The 21209-nt window shown below is 34.9% G+C and overlaps 2 protein-coding genes across 2 annotated transcripts; both read left to right on the forward strand.

Moving 5' to 3' along the window:
- Window positions 1-1170: 1170 nt before the first annotated feature.
- LOC110688989 (SPX domain-containing protein 4-like) lies at window positions 1171-10828 on the forward strand. The gene is made up of 3 exons (XM_021865732.1): window positions 1171-1745; window positions 9651-9813; window positions 10027-10828. The coding sequence occupies exons 1-3, from the start codon at window positions 1389-1391 to the stop codon at window positions 10518-10520; spliced, it is 1014 nt and encodes a 337-aa protein (XP_021721424.1). The 5' UTR covers window positions 1171-1388; the 3' UTR covers window positions 10521-10828.
- A 1155-nt stretch (window positions 10829-11983) lies between these two features.
- On the forward strand, window positions 11984-19044 carry LOC110688990 (proteasome subunit alpha type-3). The gene is made up of 9 exons (XM_021865733.1): window positions 11984-12316; window positions 12441-12524; window positions 14367-14440; window positions 15054-15140; window positions 15236-15320; window positions 15442-15488; window positions 15817-15882; window positions 17332-17422; window positions 18613-19044. Exons 1-9 carry the CDS (start codon window positions 12173-12175, stop codon window positions 18682-18684), a joined length of 750 nt encoding a protein of 249 aa, XP_021721425.1. The 5' UTR covers window positions 11984-12172; the 3' UTR covers window positions 18685-19044.
- The last annotated feature ends 2165 nt before the right edge of the window (window positions 19045-21209 follow it).

Genomic DNA, 21209 nt, shown 5'->3' on the forward strand with positions numbered 1-21209 from the left:
TATGTCGCCGGTGACTAACTTTTATACCAATCTGTCACAACTTGCTAGCTTTTATACCAATATGTCGCCGGCGATAACTTTTATACCAATATGTCACAAGGGTGCTAACTTTTATACCAATTTGGCTAATTGGCCTTTGAAAGTGTATCACTTATTAAAACATAGAGGGAGTAATATTTAATGGATGTAGTAATTAAAGTGTCACCATTATTTTGAAATAGTAAAAAATACAAGTGTCAAACCAGGTACCCAGATGGTGTTTAGGTTGGCCCATAATGGGTCAGGGTGTTTGGATCGAGTAATGATGAGTCATTTTATCCTAACATACCAAAACAAGTCGGGTCAAGCTTAATTATATTCGAGTCAAAGGTGGGTCTAGGTTTCGTCAGGTACAAATCGAATCGGGTCAAGTCAAATTCGGGTCGAGCCATATCGAGTTCAGGTGAGCTAGGAGTCGGATTTAATTGGGTTTATTTAGGTCAAAATGGATTTTATAAACTTTGGATCAGATCATTTCAAATTCAGTTAGATCTCAATTCAAATCAATTCAGTTTTGATTAGATCTCAGTTTGAATCAATCATATGTAATTTTAAACTCATTGCTGAACTATTTTCTATACAAGTATATAAATTATCTTTCTCTTTTATCAACCCTATGTAACAATTCTTTTCGAATTTCTCTCTTCTACTAACAATTATATATAACCCCATTAACTACAATTTATATTTAAAATCCAACTTTGGTCTCCACTATAATCAATAAGTCGATAACTAATTAACTAATAAGTTTTGAGTTGACATTAATGGGTCGTGGGTAGTTTCAAATTGGGTTGAATAAAGAGAAAATGAGATATTTCTCAGGTATAAATGGTTTCGAGTAGATTTCGTTTTGGGTTAAATTGAATCCAGGTTTTGAATTATCGGGTTTTATTAGTTTTGGCTAAACAATGAGTCAATACCAAGTTAGGTTTATATAGTAAATTATCGGGTAAAATCGATTTCGAGTTAAGTTTGAGTTGATTCCAAATCGGATTTGGATGAAAAATTCGGGTTCAACCATTTCGAAAACAGTTTGATTTCAGGTAAAACTTCCGAGTGGGATGAACCCCCATTAAAAAATAAGGAAAAAAAAAATCATTGACTTACACTACAATACAAGACTTCAACCCAAATATTCCCTTACCTCACTTTTTACATCTCATGCATATCTTAAATTTAATTAATAATCCAAATTTCAGATTCCAGATTCTCTCTCACTCCCTCACTTTGCACTTTCTATCCCCTCTTTATTTCCTCTCAAATTCTCAAAAAAATAATAAAAAAAATTCTTGTAAAAATTCTTATATACTGTTCATTTTTTTTTTCTTCCGGAAAATTGGTTTTTGAACATGAAATTTGGGAAAGAATTTCGAACCCATTTAGAAGAAACTCTACCAGAATGGAGAGACAAGTTCTTGTGCTACAAACCCTTGAAAAAGCTGCTTAAACGATTCCCATATACAATTTCTTCTGTTAATAATAATACTAATAATAATAGCAATAATAATAGTATTAATACTCAAAATCGTCAACTGGGTGTTGGAAATTCTGAAGGTGGTGGGTCCAGTGGCAGTCGCAGTACAACTGAGAGATCCATGACATTGGAGGAGTTTCAAGATTGGTTTGTTAGACTTCTTAATGATGAACTTGATAAGTTGAATGATTTTTATGTTGAGAAAGAAGAAGATTTTGTCATCCGTTTTCAGGTTTGTAATTTTATTTATTTTGGGTTTTTTTTGGTTAATTTTGATTGATTGTTGTTTATGAATATTTTATTGATTAGATTTTTTTGTGGGGTTGTTGAATTTTGATTGATTAGAATGTTGTTAGTAAGAAGTTTAGTGTTTTGTTGAGGTTATTGAAGTTTGATTTATTGATTGTTAGTGGGGGCATCTTAGATTAGGTGTTAGATAATTAAGTTGATGGATGCATTAGTGGAGTATGGAAGTGGGTACTGAATCTTTTGAACGATTCGTTGTCGAAGGCGAGATTGGTTTGTAAATTACTGAATTGGTGAAGATTGTATATGGTGAATGAGAACTTTCAATTGTAGTTTATTATAATAAAGAGAGAATTTATCAGAAAGTGACAGTATTTTGGGAATTTGATGATTTAATAGCATTATTAATGGAAAGTGCTCAAGAATTTTGGTATTAATTAGAATTGATCAGCCTAACTAGGTGATTCCTTGTGGATTGGTGTGTATGACATACATTGTCATTGAGGATTCTGAATGTGGGTAATTTAGTGGACCTTATCTTGAATCTGTCCAATTGATGGAGAATGAAAAGAACAGCTTAATAGAGAATCAAGTGCCCATAGTATCAACCCATATCTGAGAGTCTAAGTAACATAGATCACCCATTACTAGCATTAACCAGCTCATAGAATCAATTGAGTTGCATGAAAGGTTTAAAATTGTAGCTGTTAAACCTTAATCTTAAAAACACACACACAAGTTTAAAGATAAAGTTTTATGTGTAGGAGATGAACGCATAAAGAGTGACATTAAGTCATTAAGCATATAAACCATTATAGATTACAAATTTGTAAGGATTGTCCTTGGTAGAACCGTAGAATTGTAAGTGATCAACATGAGTTAAATCACATTTACTCTTTAAATGGTAACTTCTGCAAATCCAAGTACTCAAATTGTTAAGCTAATTAAAGTGGCACTATATTACCTTTAATAAGAAATTCAAATAAAATTTAGCAAATGGAAAATACAACAGAACTGTAATTTATAATGTTGAGAGTTTGACATGTAAGTTAGGTGAAAAAAAAATAGGAAATCAAGTAAGAAGGTAAAAATGGCACAGCCAATCAGAATTTCAGAGTGGGTATAATTAAATCTAGTATACAAGTCATTTCAGCTGCACATATTGTGTCATGTTCTATTACCACTGATTTTCTTAGTTTGGATTTTATGTGTAGACATCTCATTCTATGTTTTATTTCTTTTTCAAGTGAGAATTCACATGAACTATTACTTATAAAGCCTTATTCCACAATTGTTGGTTTCACGGCATCGTAAATGCCATGCCTTTTGGTATGCTTCTCGATTCTATTAGAGGGATTTGTGCTTTTTTTTTTTGTAAGTTTCATGAGCTGACTGTTTGTTGATTGCCAAGCTATTGTTTCCCCTCGAGGCTCAATAATTGCATTTTTTACCATCCTAGTGTTTGACGGGTGGAGTTGAAATGTATTAAAGGGGGTTTGATCATAGGCAAACACCTGCTTATCTCATCCATCTCCTTACACTCCCTTTATTTACTAACGTGTTTTGAGGAACCTCTCCCACATTTTGTCTTCATTTGCTGTCATTTTTACTTGTTGCATATCTTTCTTCTTATTGCGTGTATTGCTTGCTGTAAATATCATACCCCTTTATAATTCATGCTATCCAATTTTTTTTATTATTTTATTTTATTTTTATTTTTATTGTTTTTTTTCTGTTGCAACTTCCTCTGAAATGGTTGAGGTCTTTTTTTTTTCTTAGTTTTACTCATAGTTTTCTACCCTTTTGGCAAGTATTATTTGTCATGTACCAAGTTTTTTTTTTTTTTTTGTTTGATAGAATGTACCAAGTGGTTTAAGTGGTATTATCTTAATTTTTTATTTTTAAGAAATTAAGAAGCTAAAATTCCAATACTGACCCACCCACTCACTTGTGCCACCCATGGTGGAAATCCTTATAAATCTCACCATTTCACTTTAGCTCACAGCTCACTAATACCCTTCTTCCTCACTTTTAGCTTTGAGTTGGCGTGCCAAAATTTTTTTTTCTTAATTTTTATAAATTTTTTAATACTCTGAATGGCTTAGTGGTCTTTAAAGCTCATAATCTTGATTTAGTGTATGTCTCTAGAATATATAAAAACTGGAGAAACCAAAATGATGATGATGAAAGCATCTTATGTTTTCATGCGAAGCAAGGAAACTCTTTTATAGACAAGCCTGTCTATAGAGATATGGACCCATTTGTTGTCTTTTAAATTTGCATATTATTATGAATATGAAGGTTGAAAGTGTTGAGACTGCCTTTGTATTACTTATTTATTTATCTTTTTTCATACTTTACTATGGTGTAGTCAACACTTAACTTATACAAGGCCTTTGTACTTCAGTAGCTCAATCATCATTCACTTGGATAGAATGACTAAATGATTTTGCAAACTCGGTGAACATCTTTGAGGAAAGGGAAATTAATTATATGAGGTTAGGAAATGTGAATAATATGGGACCATTTAAGCCTTTAAGGGCCAAACCAAAAAATTAAACAAGTTGAAACATGAGCAAGGATTGAAGATTTTGAGGTTTCAGAAGGGAGGGAAGTGATAGCTACATATTTGTAGGCTGAACAAGAAACAAAAGCTTTTTTGTGGAAACAAGTGTGTACTCACTCATTGGCAGATTATTCACAACTTTCATGCATAATATATGTATATATTACAGATGATATATTGTGAAATAAAATTCACGTATCTAGCAATGTAAAAGGCTCAAGGCACCTAGGAAGCACGGAAACTACTGCTGAAAGCCCACCGTTTTGTAATGGACTCGAGCTTGCTGGACTCTCACACACACAATTAACACAGAAAACAGAGAGAAAAGATCGAATCTTTGATTGAAAATATTGAAAACAGGGATTTGTACAAGCTAGCAACTTTAGGACACCAATTTCTATTAGTGACTTTAGGTCACGCTCTCAAAATAATGTCTCCAGGTCACAACTCTCCCAAGGGTTCACTCCCGAAATTCTGCCTGCCTCTTCCTTTCTCCTCTCGTTCTATTTATAATAAAATTAAAGACTATTAACCTCAATATACTAGACTACCCATAATGCCCCTCCTTAGGTTAATTTATTACACATTTCCATGTTAATGAGGCCTAAGATGGCTAGGACTTAAGTTTTTCCCATTCTAGTTATCAAAACCCAAATTATTGTCTTCCTACATTTGTTTAAAGGTTCTATAAGATGATATGGATTGGTGTGCACAATATGACCTCCGTTTCTTAACCTTTGAATCACTTTGACTTTTATACTATTCACACATTCTACTTTGATTGACTATATATGGTGATTTATACTCAAAGAAAGACATAGTCATGTGGGATTTTTTTTTTAATTATTTATATTCTGTTTGTATTTTCAAACTATCTACTCTTAGTAATTTCTACTTATAAAAAAGATTAAAGTTATCTATGGTTGAAATTATGCATTGAAAACACATGAAAATGGATGTCTTGCAAGTACAAACACTAACTAATATGTAAAGATGTTGGTTACTGATTTCAGTTGTGAGCCTTATTGAAATAGGCTGACCTCAACTAATAAAATTTCATGATCCATATTGGGGTACTCAGTAAGTCAGTAGGTGTAGCCGTGTAGGCACCCCATGCACCTCTGTATACACAGATGTGGATAACTTTATTTTCTTACCTGCCTCCTCCTTAGTAAGTTGGAAGCTCCAATAATATGATGTAGTCGTAAATTGAGCAAAATCAGATTTTTTTTTTCTTTTTAATGGATGGCTCTTGTAATGCAAGCAATTTTTGAAATAATCTTCTATTGGAACCTCTAAAGCAACGATTAGTGACTGTGTATGACCATGTAACCTTTGCTTTTATCTTTGTCGGTGAGAGGGATTATTTGGGTTTGTAATATAGTCACAACTTTAAGTGAGAATTGCATTTTATTTATCCCTGGATATGTAGTTTATCATCACAATTTCACGAGAGAAACGTTTTATCAAGTGAAAGCTTTGAACATATGACCTCCTTAGACCCTGTCTCTCTAGAGGTCATGGTAGGTTGTTGATTTTGTTTGTGTTGGACTTTTATACATCTGGAATTCCCTTGAAATACATTTACACACATAGACACACACGGGCGGACTTGTAATGTCTGTTGTATTTGATGCCTCTTTGACTTGTAAGGTGCACACATTGGCAACTAAGATACAAGCTTTCAAATTAAAAAAGAAAAGAAATGGCACCATTTCTGGTAACCTAAAGAGTATTACAACGCAGAGTTACATGTTACTATGTAGAACTGTAGAAGTGCCTAGAATCAATTAGTACCAGAAACTCTTAAACTTTGTATTAATAGAGGAATCTTGTAGTAAGACATGCTTTATAATAACGTTGAGTAAATTACTTTTGTAGTATTCATAGGGTATTCAGCAATACATTGTAGATTTCCAGTGCATGACACTTGGGTCATTGGGTGTGCAGGATGGTCCGAATTATGACTGAGGATATGCCTTTTCAAATATGTAGTCCTTTGTATTGATTAATGGACTTTGCATGATACATGTAAGTACGTAACACATACTGAGTGTACCAGGATTAAATGCATCTTTGTCATCCTCCTCTTCCTACTTTTAGCGTGAGTTGGCGCTTGCTTGTTGACTTACATGTTGCCTACCCATATAGTTGTTATGTTTTCCCGAGTGCCTTATCGCCCTTAAGTTTAATTTTACGAATAAGTGCATCTTTACCATTATCCCTGTCATTCCTTTATTCTGAGTAGGCTGATGTCTTAATTACTTGTTGCCTGCATGTAGTCAGTTGAAATAGCTGTGATTTATGCTTCATATCCTATGTATACGTATTAAACAGTTTCATATTCGATTTGTTAGAAGTTTCGTGATGCTTTTTTAGGGGTGGAAGGGGCATTTGTTAGACTCATTTCCAAAGTCCTAAGTCCTTAAAACCTAATATAAAAGGCCCACCAACCACTAGCAGTTTAGAAGTAACAGGAAAAAAAGCATGAAATTAAAATTTCCCATAGAAAGATTTCAAAATCAACAGGGGAGCTATAAAACTCACAAAGGATATCATGGACAAGAAAAGGACAGTTACCCCAGCAGCAGATTTTAGCCTCTGAGTTTATCCAACGGCCCCCTTAAAACCAATGAAAGCTATAAAAGGAAAGAGGCTCTTTAGAAATAGGGCATCAACAAACGCAGACTTGCATTCAATAGCTTTTAGTCTTTCTTTAGCGCTCACGTAGCCTCTAGGTTTAGTGGCCTAGATTATATAAAATTAGTACGAGTAGTAGTTTTTCAAAATGTTTTGGAAACTCTTTCAGAAGTCCGAAGCATTTTCAATAAGTTTGTTTTGGAGGTAACTCCTTTATTTGTTTGCAATTGTCTAGAATGATTATCAATGTGCTCTTTTTTGCATCCAGTTGTTGCATGCTAGGAAGCACGGGTACAGCAGGTTACTGGCATTTCCTGAACCTGGGACGGGTACGGCTAAAATACGTCCCCGAGACATTTCCAAAAAATTGGGTATGGCGGTGGAATTTGGGTATGGTGCACTCAACGGGTCCAAACATATTTGGCGTCCCCAAGTTCATTATTTTTTTCTCTTTTCCATCTTCTCACTTTCTCGATCCCTCTTCTCTCTTTGAAGACTCAACGCCGACCACCAGTTGCCGACTCAACGCCCACCACCACCAGTGAGGTCATCCGTCCAAGCGGTCTTCTCCTTCACCGGCGAGTGAAACCTTCCAAGCGGTCTTCTCCTACACCGTTGACTGAAACCTGTGGGTTTTTTTTCCCCTTTTTTCCCCTTGTTGCTTCGTGCTTCAGAAGTATGTGGGGGTAAATACTTTTTGGTGGGTTGGGGGTAGGTGAGGGAATACCTCCTTCACCGTTGACTGAAACCTATTGGTTTTTTATCCTTCTTTTTTACATTTATTTAATTCTGAGATGTAGGCTTTGACTTTTTTCATTGAATTTTTTAAAAGTAATTTTCTCATTTATTTTAATCTCTGTTTTATCTATTAATTTTCTATTAATAAAATACCTTAGAAAAAAAAAAAATGTCAACATAAATTTTTACTAAAAAACAGCCATAAAAAATTAATTTTCTGATTTTTTTTTTTTTTGCCATATCCATGCCGTACCCATTTTTTGGAATTTTAATTTTGCCGTTTTTTTTTGTCCCCGTGTCCGTCTCGGTGCTACTTAGGTTGCATGTGCTCTTACTTAATTGATGTGCTCTTACTTAATTGATTTTGTAGTATTTAATTCATAGAAATTGTTCATGAGCAAGGTCTTAAGCCATAAAAGACTAGCAACCTCAGCCCAACACTCAAGACCCTTTGGCCTAAAGGCTAGGTTGCCACATGTTTGTTTGCATTTTGGCATTAGTAATAGTCATAGTAGAGCATGTGAAAGTGTAAATGTGAAAGTGTAGCTAATATCAAGAAACGGAAGAAGTATATCAAGAAAGCATTTGATCTTTTTGCACTTTCTTTTGAAGGGACCTGGATTTTGTGATGGAGGAGGGAGTTGCATTGTTACCTAATTATCAAAATTCCTAATTCTGAAAACTTGGATACCAACCCGCATTTCTCATAAGCTAAGGGATCATGCACCAAGTTATAAGTTTTCCCATCACTGTCTTAAAACATTTTATTTCACCAATTTGCCTTCATCATACAAATTGTATCTTTTTGTCTTACTAGTTATCGACAAAGCAGCCAGACAAATCTTAAAAATTGCTTCTTTCTTAGAAATCTTAATAGCCTTGGTTGAAACTGCAGATATGTGGTGTTGAGGATCCCTAATTAGTGCAGAATGTGGTGAGTTTAGCAGCTTTGGTTTAAAGATGGTTACCTGAATGCATTTGCACTTCACAGGCTAGAAGATTTTGCAAGTGCTTCAGGTAAACTAGATGATACTCTGAATTGTAAACATGACATATAGTTATTCTAGTCTGATAAAATAATAATTATATAGAACCAGTTAATCTGCTGTCTGATTGATTATTATCTTTGATCGTCATGATAACAAATATTTGGTTGTTTTTGTAGACGAGGCATAATGTGGTTTTTTTTGCTTTAGTTGTTAGGAGCTGGTAGAAGTCTACTTCAAGTTACTTGAGTGCTAAGGTTATCTTGTATGATTTTGAGTCTCAGAATTAATTCACTTCTTTTTGCTATTTTTGTAAAAAATCGCTTTATCTTGTTGTTTCATGCCTATACCATATCTGTTACCAAAGTGCCTTTCACAAGACTCCTAGATATACAGGGTATTGCGGGATCTAAGATCCACTGCCTTCCCATTGCTTTTATAGCTGTGTCCATTGATATTTTTTTTTTTTTTTTTTTTTTTTAAAAAAAGACATGCCCATGATGATGCTTAAGCCAAAACGAATTGTAGAAGAGATTGTCAAAGGCTATATAAAATCGAGAAAATGCACAGTGATTATAATACCTTTTGCTTTCAAGTTTTTACTTGCATAATTTTCAGAATTCTTTCACTGCTTTTTGTTGGAGTATTTATAATATAATCACTTTATCTGTTACCAAAGTGTTCCTCACAAGGGTCCTATTTATATGTAGTATGGGAGATTTTAGATACACAGCCTTGCCATTACTTAAAACCTGTGTCCATTGAATTTTGTTACAAGTATTTTTTTAAAGCCGTGACCGTGTAGTTTGCTTTTGCCAAAAAGAATTGTAGAAGTGATTGTCAAAGGCGATACATAATCGAGAAGATGCACAGTGATGATTTATACCTTCTGCTTTCAAGTTTTTACTTGCATAATTTTCAGATATCTATTGTATGTAACATGTGCTTAATATTGCTACAGGAATTAAAAGAAAGAATTTTAAGGGTAAGGGAAAACAGAAGGGATGAAATTCCAGCATCAGAAAGTGAATTCAGTGAAGAAATGATGGATATTCGCAAGGAGTTTGTTACTATACATGGAGAAATGGTGCTTTTGAAAAACTATAGCTCCCTCAACTTTGCAGGTATAGTGGTTATATCTTTTGCTTTACCTATGGGTTACTTATTTTGATTCATAAGGCGGTGTCACTCATGATAGGGAGATGCTGCTTCCCGAAAGTATACCTCCCTAAATTTTACAGGTATAGTCAGTTTGTGTTCCAGTCATGCTGAAAAATTATCATGCAAAAAATTTATAACTAACTCCAAAGTGCAACCTGTGAATTACATATTGACAGGACTAGTGAAGATATTGAAAAAGTATGACAAAAGAACAGGAGGATTGCTGCGCCTTCCTTTCACACAACTTGCAGCACATCAACCCTTCTTCACTACCGAACCTCTTACTAGATTAGTCCGAGAATGTGAGGCTAATCTTGAGCTTCTTTTCCCTTTAGAAGAGGAAGTCACTGAATCTACTTCTGCTCCTCGGGACCAAAACCAAGCAGATCCTGCTGTCTCTGATGCAACCAATATGCCTTTTGATGCATCATCATTAGGGGAAGCTAGCCAAGATATATACCGGAGTACTCTTTCAGCAATCAAAACCATACAAGGCCTCCGGACAAGTTCAACCTATAATCCGTTGTCCTTTGCAGTGATATTTAGGGACCAAAATGATGAAGGTAGTGGAGCTGTTACTGCTGAGAACTCTCCTTCCAACAGTAGCCATGGACCACCATCAGAGAATGAGGAAACTGTTGAACAAGATGATGCTGGTTTGATTCCATGAATGTTAGAAACCCTGCAGCTTTTTGCTAACAACTTAGTGTAAATCCCCAGCAGATGGAGCCTCTGTACCATTGAACACAACAGACTTAACATTCGGGCAAAACCCTAAATGTCGAACAGAAATAGCTTTTGTTTTGTGTATTTCTTAATATGGCCACGCTCATAATTACAAGTTAGCAAACTATAGTGATGAAAAAAAAACAATGAAACTGCTTCCAAATATTAGTGGTTGCTATGTTATAACTTTGTTCTCAGTCGGATATCAATGTAGTTTTAATTTATGTTCTGCTGAGATTTTGTTTTTTTTCCTTTGCTAGTTGAGTTTACTGTCACAGAAGCCCTTCTTGATAACATTACGATACTAGTATACTAACAGTTGTGCAAGTTTGAGTTTGTTGCAGAGTTGATTTTTTATTTTTTTTCCTTGTAAACACATTGTCCAAGATACTAGTACTGCTGCAAGTTTGTAATATGGGTTCGAGTTCAGTTTTTTTTTTGTTTTCCTTGTAAACACATTGTCCAGGACAAGATATGTGATTCCTCCCAATAGTGACTTGTAAGGAATTCGGTGTGCATTGCGTATTCACTTTAACTATACTTAATGAACAAGACACATACGAGAGCACATTTGAAACCAAGACTTTGGAAACAATATAAGACATCATATGTTATAACATCAAACTTCCCTCTTTTTATCTTGCTTAATCACAAGTTATCATCAAATACACTTAAATATACTTTTTCTTTAAAACTTCGATAAGAATATGCACATATCACTTGCTACTTGGTATAATATAGTATCATAGATCACAATGAAGACATTATATGCTTCATCGCTTTATTATATGGTTGTTTCTCATTTTTCACGGGAATAAGGAGAATGGAGGGAGTATGGCAATATGTTGCGTCCATCGACGATTTACTCTAGTCAGCTTTAGAAAGAGGGTATATCAAAATAAGATAAGAGGGGATGATCATGTGTAGATTCAGGTGAGTAAGGACTTTTATTTTTGTTATAAAATTAAGTTGGTTAATTGTGTTGGGTAAATTTACTTGAATTAATTTCAAATCTTCAAATAATGGATGCTTTTTTTGGGAGGGAGGGGTATTTTCATTTGAGTTAATCTCAAATCATTTACTATTTAACTACAAATCGAATAAACTTTGGTCCGGTAAAATTTGTCAAAACCTAATAAAATTGACCCATTTTCAATTACTCGACCAAAAAGAATTGCATCAAAGCCTAAATCAACTCGCATTAAACATGTTGATTGTGAAATTGGAAATGAATAAACTCGATCAAACCCATAATCAATCTTAATTAGACTAACTAAAAATTCAATCTAAACAACCCGATTGTCACCTCTTAATATTGTAATATTGTAACGTAGTCCAAAATAAGAATAACAACTCACTAGGAGAGTCCGTGTAGCGCACCAATTTGTGTCTCTCCTCTTTTGCTCTTTACATTGAAAACGAAACACAGATCTCTATCTTGCTCTCTACGAAATCACCTGCTTTTCTACATTTTCTAAGTCCGCCTTTTATAACTTTGTAGCACCAAAGCAGTAAAAACACACTCACACAAATACAACCAAACCAAACCAAACCAAACCAAAGCAAAGCAATTTAGAGGAGAGAGAAAAAGCAAAAATGAGCAGCATCGGAACAGGCTACGACCTCTCGGTCACTACTTTCTCACCCGATGGTCGAGTTTTCCAGATCGAGTACGCTGCTAAGGCTGTCGATAACAGTGGTACTGTTGTTGGCATCAAATGCAAGGATGGAATTGTTTTGGTAATTTAATGTTTTAGTCGAGATTAATTATTGTTTTTAGGGTTTTTAATTGGTTGATATTTTGATTTTGAATTTGAATTTGGTTTTGATTTTGATTTGGATTTGTGAATGATGTTGAATTTAGGGTGTGGAGAAGCTTATACAATCGAAGATGATGTTGCCGGGTTCGAATCGACGAATTCACTCTGTTCATCGTCATTCTGGAATGGTTATTTTCTATCCTTTTTTATTTACTGGGTTTGAACTAAAATTAGGAATTGAAATGGAATCTGTTAATGTGGTAGATTAATTGCAATTCAACTTTTTTTGCCTTGTTATTTCCAGCTACTTTATTAAGTTTGAGAGTTTGAAACCATTAAGTTTGTCTTTGATTACTTAGTTGAGGAGTACGATTTATATCGTGTTGAGTTTCATTTGCTGGTTTAGTTTTGTATCTCGTGTTCGTTTCGTTACGTGGCAGTGGGAAGGGTCATTTTGGTAGTATGGTGATGTGGCGATATTGATAGTTTTGGTACAATAGTACAGTTAAGGTGGTCAGGGTGGTGATAATGAGTTACGAAGTCGAGGAAATGAGTTATGGAGTGGAGGGTATATGATACCCATGGGAGGGGTAGAGTTTTAGTAAGGAGGACCGAGATTTATGGTAGTTTGGAATGAGAAGGAAAATAGTGAAGTATGTACCTAAGGAGGAAGTGGGTTTCCATACTTTTTCTGCAGACTGCAGACACAATAATCGTGAAGCCAAATGATTCCCTAATCGTTTAGTTCGATGGCTGTTCAAGTTTCTTTACTTCATTTATCAATTGCTTTAGTTTAGGGGCATCAAAAAATCTTTTAGTGTTATTATTATAAAGAACAAAGAGAAATGAGTTGGGTGGCTGGAGTAGAAGCTGTATACTTTATGCAATTTGGGGAAAGAGACTAGGTAACAATGCTAGTTGATGGCTTAGAAGAGGCAAATTTATATGGGTTTCTAAAAGGCAATATCTTTGGTTGTTTGATATGATAGTCTGAATCTTTAGGAAAGAGTTAGTGAACTTGCTGATGATCAGACCTTGGGAAAATAAGATTTATATGTTAGCCCGTCCCAAAACGTCTTTCTTTTTACTTATATGCTAAACTAACCAATTTATATTCTGCATAAAATGAAATTCAATTTAAAGGTTTGATATAGTGGATTTGTACTTGTGGGGTTTGTCCAAAATATCTAGCAATAGTTGTGATTTATAGTGATGAGAATAAAGATTCCTCTCTCCTCTTACTAGACTGTACATCTCACTTGTTCTCAATTGATGTCTTTGTACTCTTTGTGATTTTGGCCTAGCGCTTGGTCCATAGCTAACTAGTTTACTGATAGTATTTTGGGTTTTAATTTTTAAAGCTATTAGAGATTATCTTTGTGTAGTTTAAGTAACTTGACAACATCAAAATTCACTGTTGGTTCCATACTTTTAAATTGGCCATTTTTTGTTGTTGTGGTGATTTATTCAGCGTGGGTGGGTAAAAGGGGGGATAGAGGGAGTTAGGGAGGAGTATAGCAGCAGGCACAAAGGGTATGAAGATCTTGCAGATGAAATGAAGTTTAGAATCTGACGAGCTTTTAATGACGGGGAAAGGATTTTGAAAATATTAATATTTTTTAATGTTGGTTTTGTTTTTTTTGTTTTCCCCAAATTGATGGCTGAGATTTAAGTGTGTTGAATAAAAGGTAGATTAAACCAGTATTGTGGGCACACAATTCCTAGCATTTGAGGTTTTTTTAGTTCTTTAATTTGCTTTCATTTGTTGACTTTGTTCATGGCCTGATATCTCTTTCAAGGATTATTTTCACTTCTTTGGTTCTTTAGCAATGTTTCTTTTTTTTTTTTTTTGGCTATATGACTGTGTGGGTTAACACTTAACAAACTATGTGAACTAATAATCTAATCCTCAGCACCTTTATCCATTTTCATTATGTAAATGTGTCTATTTGTTATTGTTTTCTCTTCCAGTTGTGTGTATTTGCACTTTCTCACCCTTCATACTTGCCATTTCTTTGTTTGTATAACAGGCAGTTGCTGGATTAGCAGCAGATGGAAGACAAATAGTTGCTCGTGCTAAGTCAGAAGCTACAAATTATGAGAGGTTGGTAATGATATATGCTTATGCCTATGTCTTTTGAGGTCATATACTCATTCGGCCTAGTAATTTTTCACCATCTTTTGGTAGTTTGTAAGCTGTAGTTTGGCTTTAGTAATTTATCTTGTGAAATTAAAAAAAGGCAGCCTCATATCTTAGCCGTTGATATTTGGTTACCTGAAAAAATTAACTGATTAATTTTAATTAGTGGCCTTGTATTACGGTTTGTTATACAGTGTGAAGCATTAATGATGGATTAATTGTTTGTTTAAATTAATTTGAGGTAACTATGACTATGTAGTTTATGCTAGCAAAATTGTATTAACCTCAAAAGTTGGTCACCACCACTATGTGGCACATGATATTTTGCTCCTCAAATTATAATGTAAATTTATTTTACTTTATTATTATTCCCCTCCAATTCTATTCTCTTTTTCCTTTTGTAGTCACCTTCCCCTAATTACACCACTAGCGCCCCCCTCCCTGACCTCTCCCTAGCCACCACTGCTCCCCTCTCCCTAGCACCACCACCATTCCACAATAACCCCCACTTGCGTCACATATTTATCATTTGCTTGCTACTTAATGAAAGCTAACTCTGGAAAATACTCTTCTGTAGTACCTATGGTGAAGCTGTCCCAGTGAAGGAACTTGCTGACCGCGTTGCTAGCTATGTGCATTTATGCACACTCTATTGGTGGCTCAGGTGCTATAGAGTATGCCATATATTAAATTACTACTAGTATGAATTTTTTGCCCTACATATGTTTGTCTCACTATCTTTGATGATTTGTGGTGCAGACCTTTTGGATGTGGAGTCATTCTTGGAGGTTATGACAGAGATGGACCACAATTATATATGGTTGAGCCTTCTGGAATTTCATATGTAAGTTAACAGGTTTATGCTTCCACTTTATTTGCATCTTTAGAGTTAAATTTTACACTTTTATTTTGTAATTGCTCTGCTATCTTTATGCTTCTACTGATCTTACTATATTTTGACACAGAGATATTTTGGCGCTGCAATTGGAAAGGGAAAACAAGCTGCTAAAACGTAAGCTGGACCTTCATGCTCTAGATTTTCCTAATAAAGGCCTCCCATTGAATACTGTGACTAGTTTTTTTCTCTACCCCTTCCCTCCACCCCACCCTAAATGCATTACTGATTGTCAAATTGCAGAAAATGTGGTTGTTTGATTTGGGTTGCGTTTGAGTGGAGATAATGATTAATGCCTTTTTTCTGAATAAATTTCTTATGCAATTAGTAACTAATTATTCATCCTATGTAATTATATAATCCATAATCTGTTATTCTGTCATGCATCTTCAGTAGTCTTTGTTATTATATTAAAATTGAGATCTTTTGATTTATTACATCTCAGGGAAATCGAGAAGTTGAAGCTCTCTGAAATGACCTGTAGAGAAGGGATCATTGAAGTAGCCAAGATGTACGTGCTTTTTTCTTTTGGAACAAATTCCTTATGGTTCTATATTTTCCTTTTTAATTTTTTGCTTTCTTTTATAATGAAGATATTGTTTTGAAAAATACTACACTAGTCAGTTTTTGGCAGTTAGAGAGCTATTTTTCCGTGCATATGCACTATTGCTGATGGAGTTGGTGTCTCATGCATCTTTTAGTCTTTTGGGGTCTTGATGCTGTCCTTTCTTTGCGTATGCTCCATATTAAGTGTTCAGTTTGACTTTTGTACTATTTACATTCGCCACTGACTTTGACCAATGTTTGTGTATTATAAATAAGATTAAACCGTCATGTGGGTGTTTGTTAGATTTGTCTCAATGTATAGTTTCCCTATAACAATTTTTAATAATTTATTGATAATTTAAGATATTGGTTAAAGTTTTGCATTGGCATGTGTGTGAGTCAAATAAGGGCACTTTACAAATGTAATTGTTCTCATATGAGGGAGTATAGTATTGATTTGATTGCTCTCCTCTTTCCAAATGTAATTGTTCTCATGTGCCTTTGTAGGCAAACATTGATGGTGAATTTTTTTCATGATTTACAACCACTGATTTAAAAAGATGATCTTTTAAAAGTAATCATAAAATGATATCTCTTATAACATTTATGTTAAATCATATATCATTTTAACAATTTAATTCATTCTACTCAATTGACAATTATGGCTTGTTAATTAATTAGTAAATTAGCAAAAGTATATGGCTTTTGCACATTAAAGTTGGTTTACGGAAGCTGTGTGACCCTCTTTTTGCTGATACACCTAAAGCCTTAATAGATAACTCATATTGACTTAATCATTGGAGAAATCTAGAGCTCATGATCAAGTTGATCTTTTCTATGAGCCTTACCTGGCCATTTGGATGCTTATATCTTGGCTGTTCTAAATGGCATTATGCATAATTGTTTAGCATATCAAAGGTTTAGGATATGGAAATTATGTAGCACTTTTCCAAAGAGTAGGAAACAGAAATAAATGTTTTATTTTATTTTATTTTTGGTTCATTTTTAAATGAGAAAGAAATTGGTTTATTATTTCAAGTCTGAGAAATTAAGATGTTAAAGTAAATGAGTTTTAATTCGAAAATGTCCCTACCTTCAACTGGTCTTACCACTTAGCCCCTACTTTTGCATTGTTTTCCGCCTACCATGATTGATCATTTATACCACAACTTTTTTTTCTTGATTGATAAATCCCACTTTGATACTGGGTAGCTTTGCATCTTTTTTACTTTTGATAAGTAGCTCATCATAGAAGATGGGAATTGTTGACAGGGAACCTTATAAAGGGTCACTTGGAATAATTTGTATATATTTTTCTGCTATCTCATCCGCGTGTTTAAAATGAAGTTTGTTTAAGTATTATGATTGCCTGTTGGGATCATGATTACATTCTCACATTTGTTTGCAAATTCAGCATATACAAGGTTCACGATGAAGCAAAAGACAAAGCTTTTGAATTGGAGATGAGTTGGATTTGTGATGAGTCAAAACGCGAGCATCAAAAGGTAATCTCTTGTACTGTCCTTAAATGGCATTGCACCTTGTCATGTAGAGCCATGGAATTAGACTTGAATATAGGTTATTTTCTTGAAGCTTAAGATTGTGTAACTCAATACAAATAAATTTATAAGCCCTGCACATGGTTCAGTTTTTGTGCTTTGATTTATTGTTCTAAAGTTCTTTATGGTCAAGATGGAAAAAAGCTTTTATCGACTGAAAAGAAAGAAAGAACCGAAAAGGAATCATCAAAGGGAGAGAATGGAAAGGAATTAGATTAAGGGTTTATGCTGTTTCAGAGATATGAGAACTGGGAATAACTATCTATGATTAATATTTGCTTTTTGAAAATGTGATAAGGGGAAATAAGCTTAATTTTCATCACCCCCAGGCATCAGTCTTCCTTCATCACAACTTTCATAGTTTCATCCTCTACTTATTCCTTACCATTATAATCCTCCCACATGTGCTGCCATTAATGCCAAATATCATGGATGTTCTGGTTTTCATGGTTGGCTGCTCTTGATTAATTATTATGGTGTTTGGCAGTCTGGTTCTTGTACTGAGATTTGTGGAGTCCTTACAGTGAGGGCTGGTATGGGACTGGGTTGGGTGTTGGATGGTGTGTCAATTACGCAGAATTTTGCGAGGGTGTAAAATTTCAAGTTGGGTGTTGGTGTATCAAGTACTCAGAATTTTGCACTGGTGGAGGTGAGCTCAGTAATTGTTGTTTAGTGGCTCCTGTGGTGAGGGTAGAAAATAGAACTGATGGTGCTGTATGGCTGATAGTTTCAACTCTGACGGTGGGGCTAGAATTGGTTGTTATGGTAGTGTCGTAGTGGTGCAGGGTGTATTGATATTTGAGGGATTCTGGAAACTTGAGGGAAGAGGGGTCAATAAAATCAGGATATTAGGTTTTGAGGCATTAGTTCATGCCAAAAGTGGTGGTAGGGGCTTGCAGAAATTTCAAATCATTCAGAAGGGAAACAACTCAAACAAGGATGTTCATTCACTCGTTTTTTCTATTTTTTTTTTATTTTTTTTTTTTGTTGTAAACCTGTAGCACGTCTGTTTTATGGTTTCGTGGATCAGCAGTAGATTACTTTGTTGTTGTATATCCAAGATGTTCATTGTTAATTGTCTTCTGTATATGGAGTAATATTAGCTCATTTATCATTCTTTTCCTGTTGGATGTCAGGTTCCTGAAAATCTTCTACAAGAAGCCAAATCTGCCGCAACTGCTGCACTGGAAGAGATGGATGCTGACTGATATGCTTATGTGGGGTTTATTATTATTACAGTCATGTATTCAAGTGAACATTTCTGGAGTTTGGGATTGGCAGTAATTTGTATTCACTTCGCGACAGCTGCCGATGTAGCTGGCCCTTTATTCCAAACTTTTTGAGCTTTTAGAAATGTGTTTTTAGTTGAACTGCCAAATTGTTCACCCCCTTGGATGAGTTTAGTTTTTAGTGGTGATAATTTCTTAATGAGAGGAGGTTGAACCCAATTGCTTTGTACTCATCTATTTACAAATAGCATTAGATGTTGATGTTGATGTTAATGATGTGGGTCGAAGCAGTGCGACATACTGAATGCACGACATAATGTTGAAAACCATTATAGCCCACTTGTGAGTGTTCCACATTGGAGAAAGAGGAGTTATAGTTCCACTTATAAGTAGTTACTCCTACTATTATCAATTTGGTTTTAGTGTGGAATCTCTAGTCTTGTTTATGAATCAATCAAACTCTGCTCCTTGTTCGGGTTGCCCATAAAAGTGAAATTTCAGAAATGTGTAAGTTGGAACTTGGAACAAGTCATGATTCATTAACGACTAAAAGCAAAAGTAGTTGAGAGAATTAGAAAAGAGAAAATATGAAATTAATAAAATGTAATTTATGTTGAGTCCACTAGTTGAGAGAAATAATTTACATATTGTAAAATATTTCCATATAAGAAAATAAAGCAAGTATTTAAAAATGGCCAGAAATAATAGGTGGAGCAAGTATTTAAAAACGGAGGGAATATATTTGATGCGATAATTCTTTATACTAGTATGTGAAGAGCCGAAGAGCTCTCTTTGGCAAAGTCCTCGTATTTTATCATAATATTTGATACGGAACTGGTTTGATTAAGGCCTCGTTTGATTGGTGTAGAACATAAGTTCCCTGGAAATTACTAATATAGGGAATATTTCTCATATGTAACTCCTAGGATAATAGATGAAAGTGTTAGACTGTCATGTGAGAATTTATAAATCATAGGAATTGTGAATGATTAAGGATGGGGTGGGTGTATATATTCCTATGTTTTGTAGGAAATGAAAACTCTCATGAATTGTAATTTCTTCATTTTTACTCTATAATGTCACCAAACAATATGGTCAAAACAAAATTTATTGAAGATTTCATTGCCTATGGAAATCAAGTGCAACCAAACAATACCTAAAAAGATTGAAAGATGCGGAAATTTCTAGTTTACCAATTGAAATGCTGCTGCAATAATTTAGATAGGTTTAAGGGGTTTTTTTTTCCCTTATTGGAAAGAGTATTTCAACCAGCGGTGGAGCCAGGATTTCTATTCCGGGGAGACAAATTTTGGAGGTTAATATTCGACAAAAATCTAAGGAAAAAAATTGATCACACAAATTGTTTAATTTTTATTTGAAGTCATATATGCCAACTATTTCTATATGCCAAAAGAAGAGTGAAACAAGAAATAGGGGAGAAAAAGTTGTAACAAAAAAAAGTTAGGATTCAAAACTAAGACCAAGTATCAAGCATATTCATCCTTGTAATATCTACCGTAAGCGTATTTTATTTATACCTTTTTACTGCATCTTTTTAAATTACCAAAAAAATAAAAAATCCTTGTTCTAATGTGGCTCTGCCACTTATTTCAAGGGCTATACATACATGTAAGATTGCATTATAATTAGGAAAAAATGTAAATAATAATCTCAACTTTGCTCCATTTTCTTTTAATAATCCCAATTTTGAATTATTATGGAATAATTCCCAACTTTGGGGGGTGTTTGCTTTCTTCAATCCCAATGATCGGTTACCTATTGAATGGGGTATTTATTTATTTATTTATTTATTTATTTTCTTTAAATGACACATGGCGCGAATTTACTGGTTAAAACAAAAAAAGAAAAGAAAACAAAAAACCCACCCAGCTAAACGTCACCCCCAACCAATTAGCCTCCACAACTTGACGTCGACCGGCTGCCGTAACTCCTTTCTTCCCCTGCGGCAGTGTGACGACGTTATTCCCCCTCCCCATGCGTCGGTTTCCCCTTTTTCTCCGTGCCGGCGACCCCACCAGTCACCACCATTCCCTCATTTTCCGACTCTCCTCCACCATCAAATCTTCCTTGAAACACTAGAAACGCCTAAAACCACCTTCTCTAGTTTCGAAAACCCCCAAACACCCTTCCCCCACCATTGAAAACCCTAGTCGCTAGGGTTTCATGGTGGGGGGAGGGGCGTTTTGGAGTTTTTTGGGAGTGATGGGGGGTTTGCTTGGTGTTGCGTGGGGGAAAAGGAGGGGGTTTTGGGGAGGGGGTAAATCGGCAACGCCAGCGAGGAATGCAGCGGCGGCGGCCGGCGATCGGGCAATGCTGGAGTTAAGGTGGCCAGTGGGGGAAAGGGAGGAGTGCTGGTGGTATTTTGTGGGTTTTGTTTTTAAATTTTATTGGACCAATCAGGACTTGACACGTGTCAAGTTACCTGATATTATAGGTCATTGACTTTTATTGACCAGTTTGGAATTAAAGAAAGCAAACACCCC

The sequence above is a fragment of the Chenopodium quinoa genome, unplaced genomic scaffold, assembly GCF_001683475.1.
Source record: "Chenopodium quinoa cultivar QQ74 unplaced genomic scaffold, ASM168347v1, whole genome shotgun sequence".
Lineage (NCBI taxonomy): Eukaryota > Viridiplantae > Streptophyta > Magnoliopsida > Caryophyllales > Amaranthaceae > Chenopodium > Chenopodium quinoa.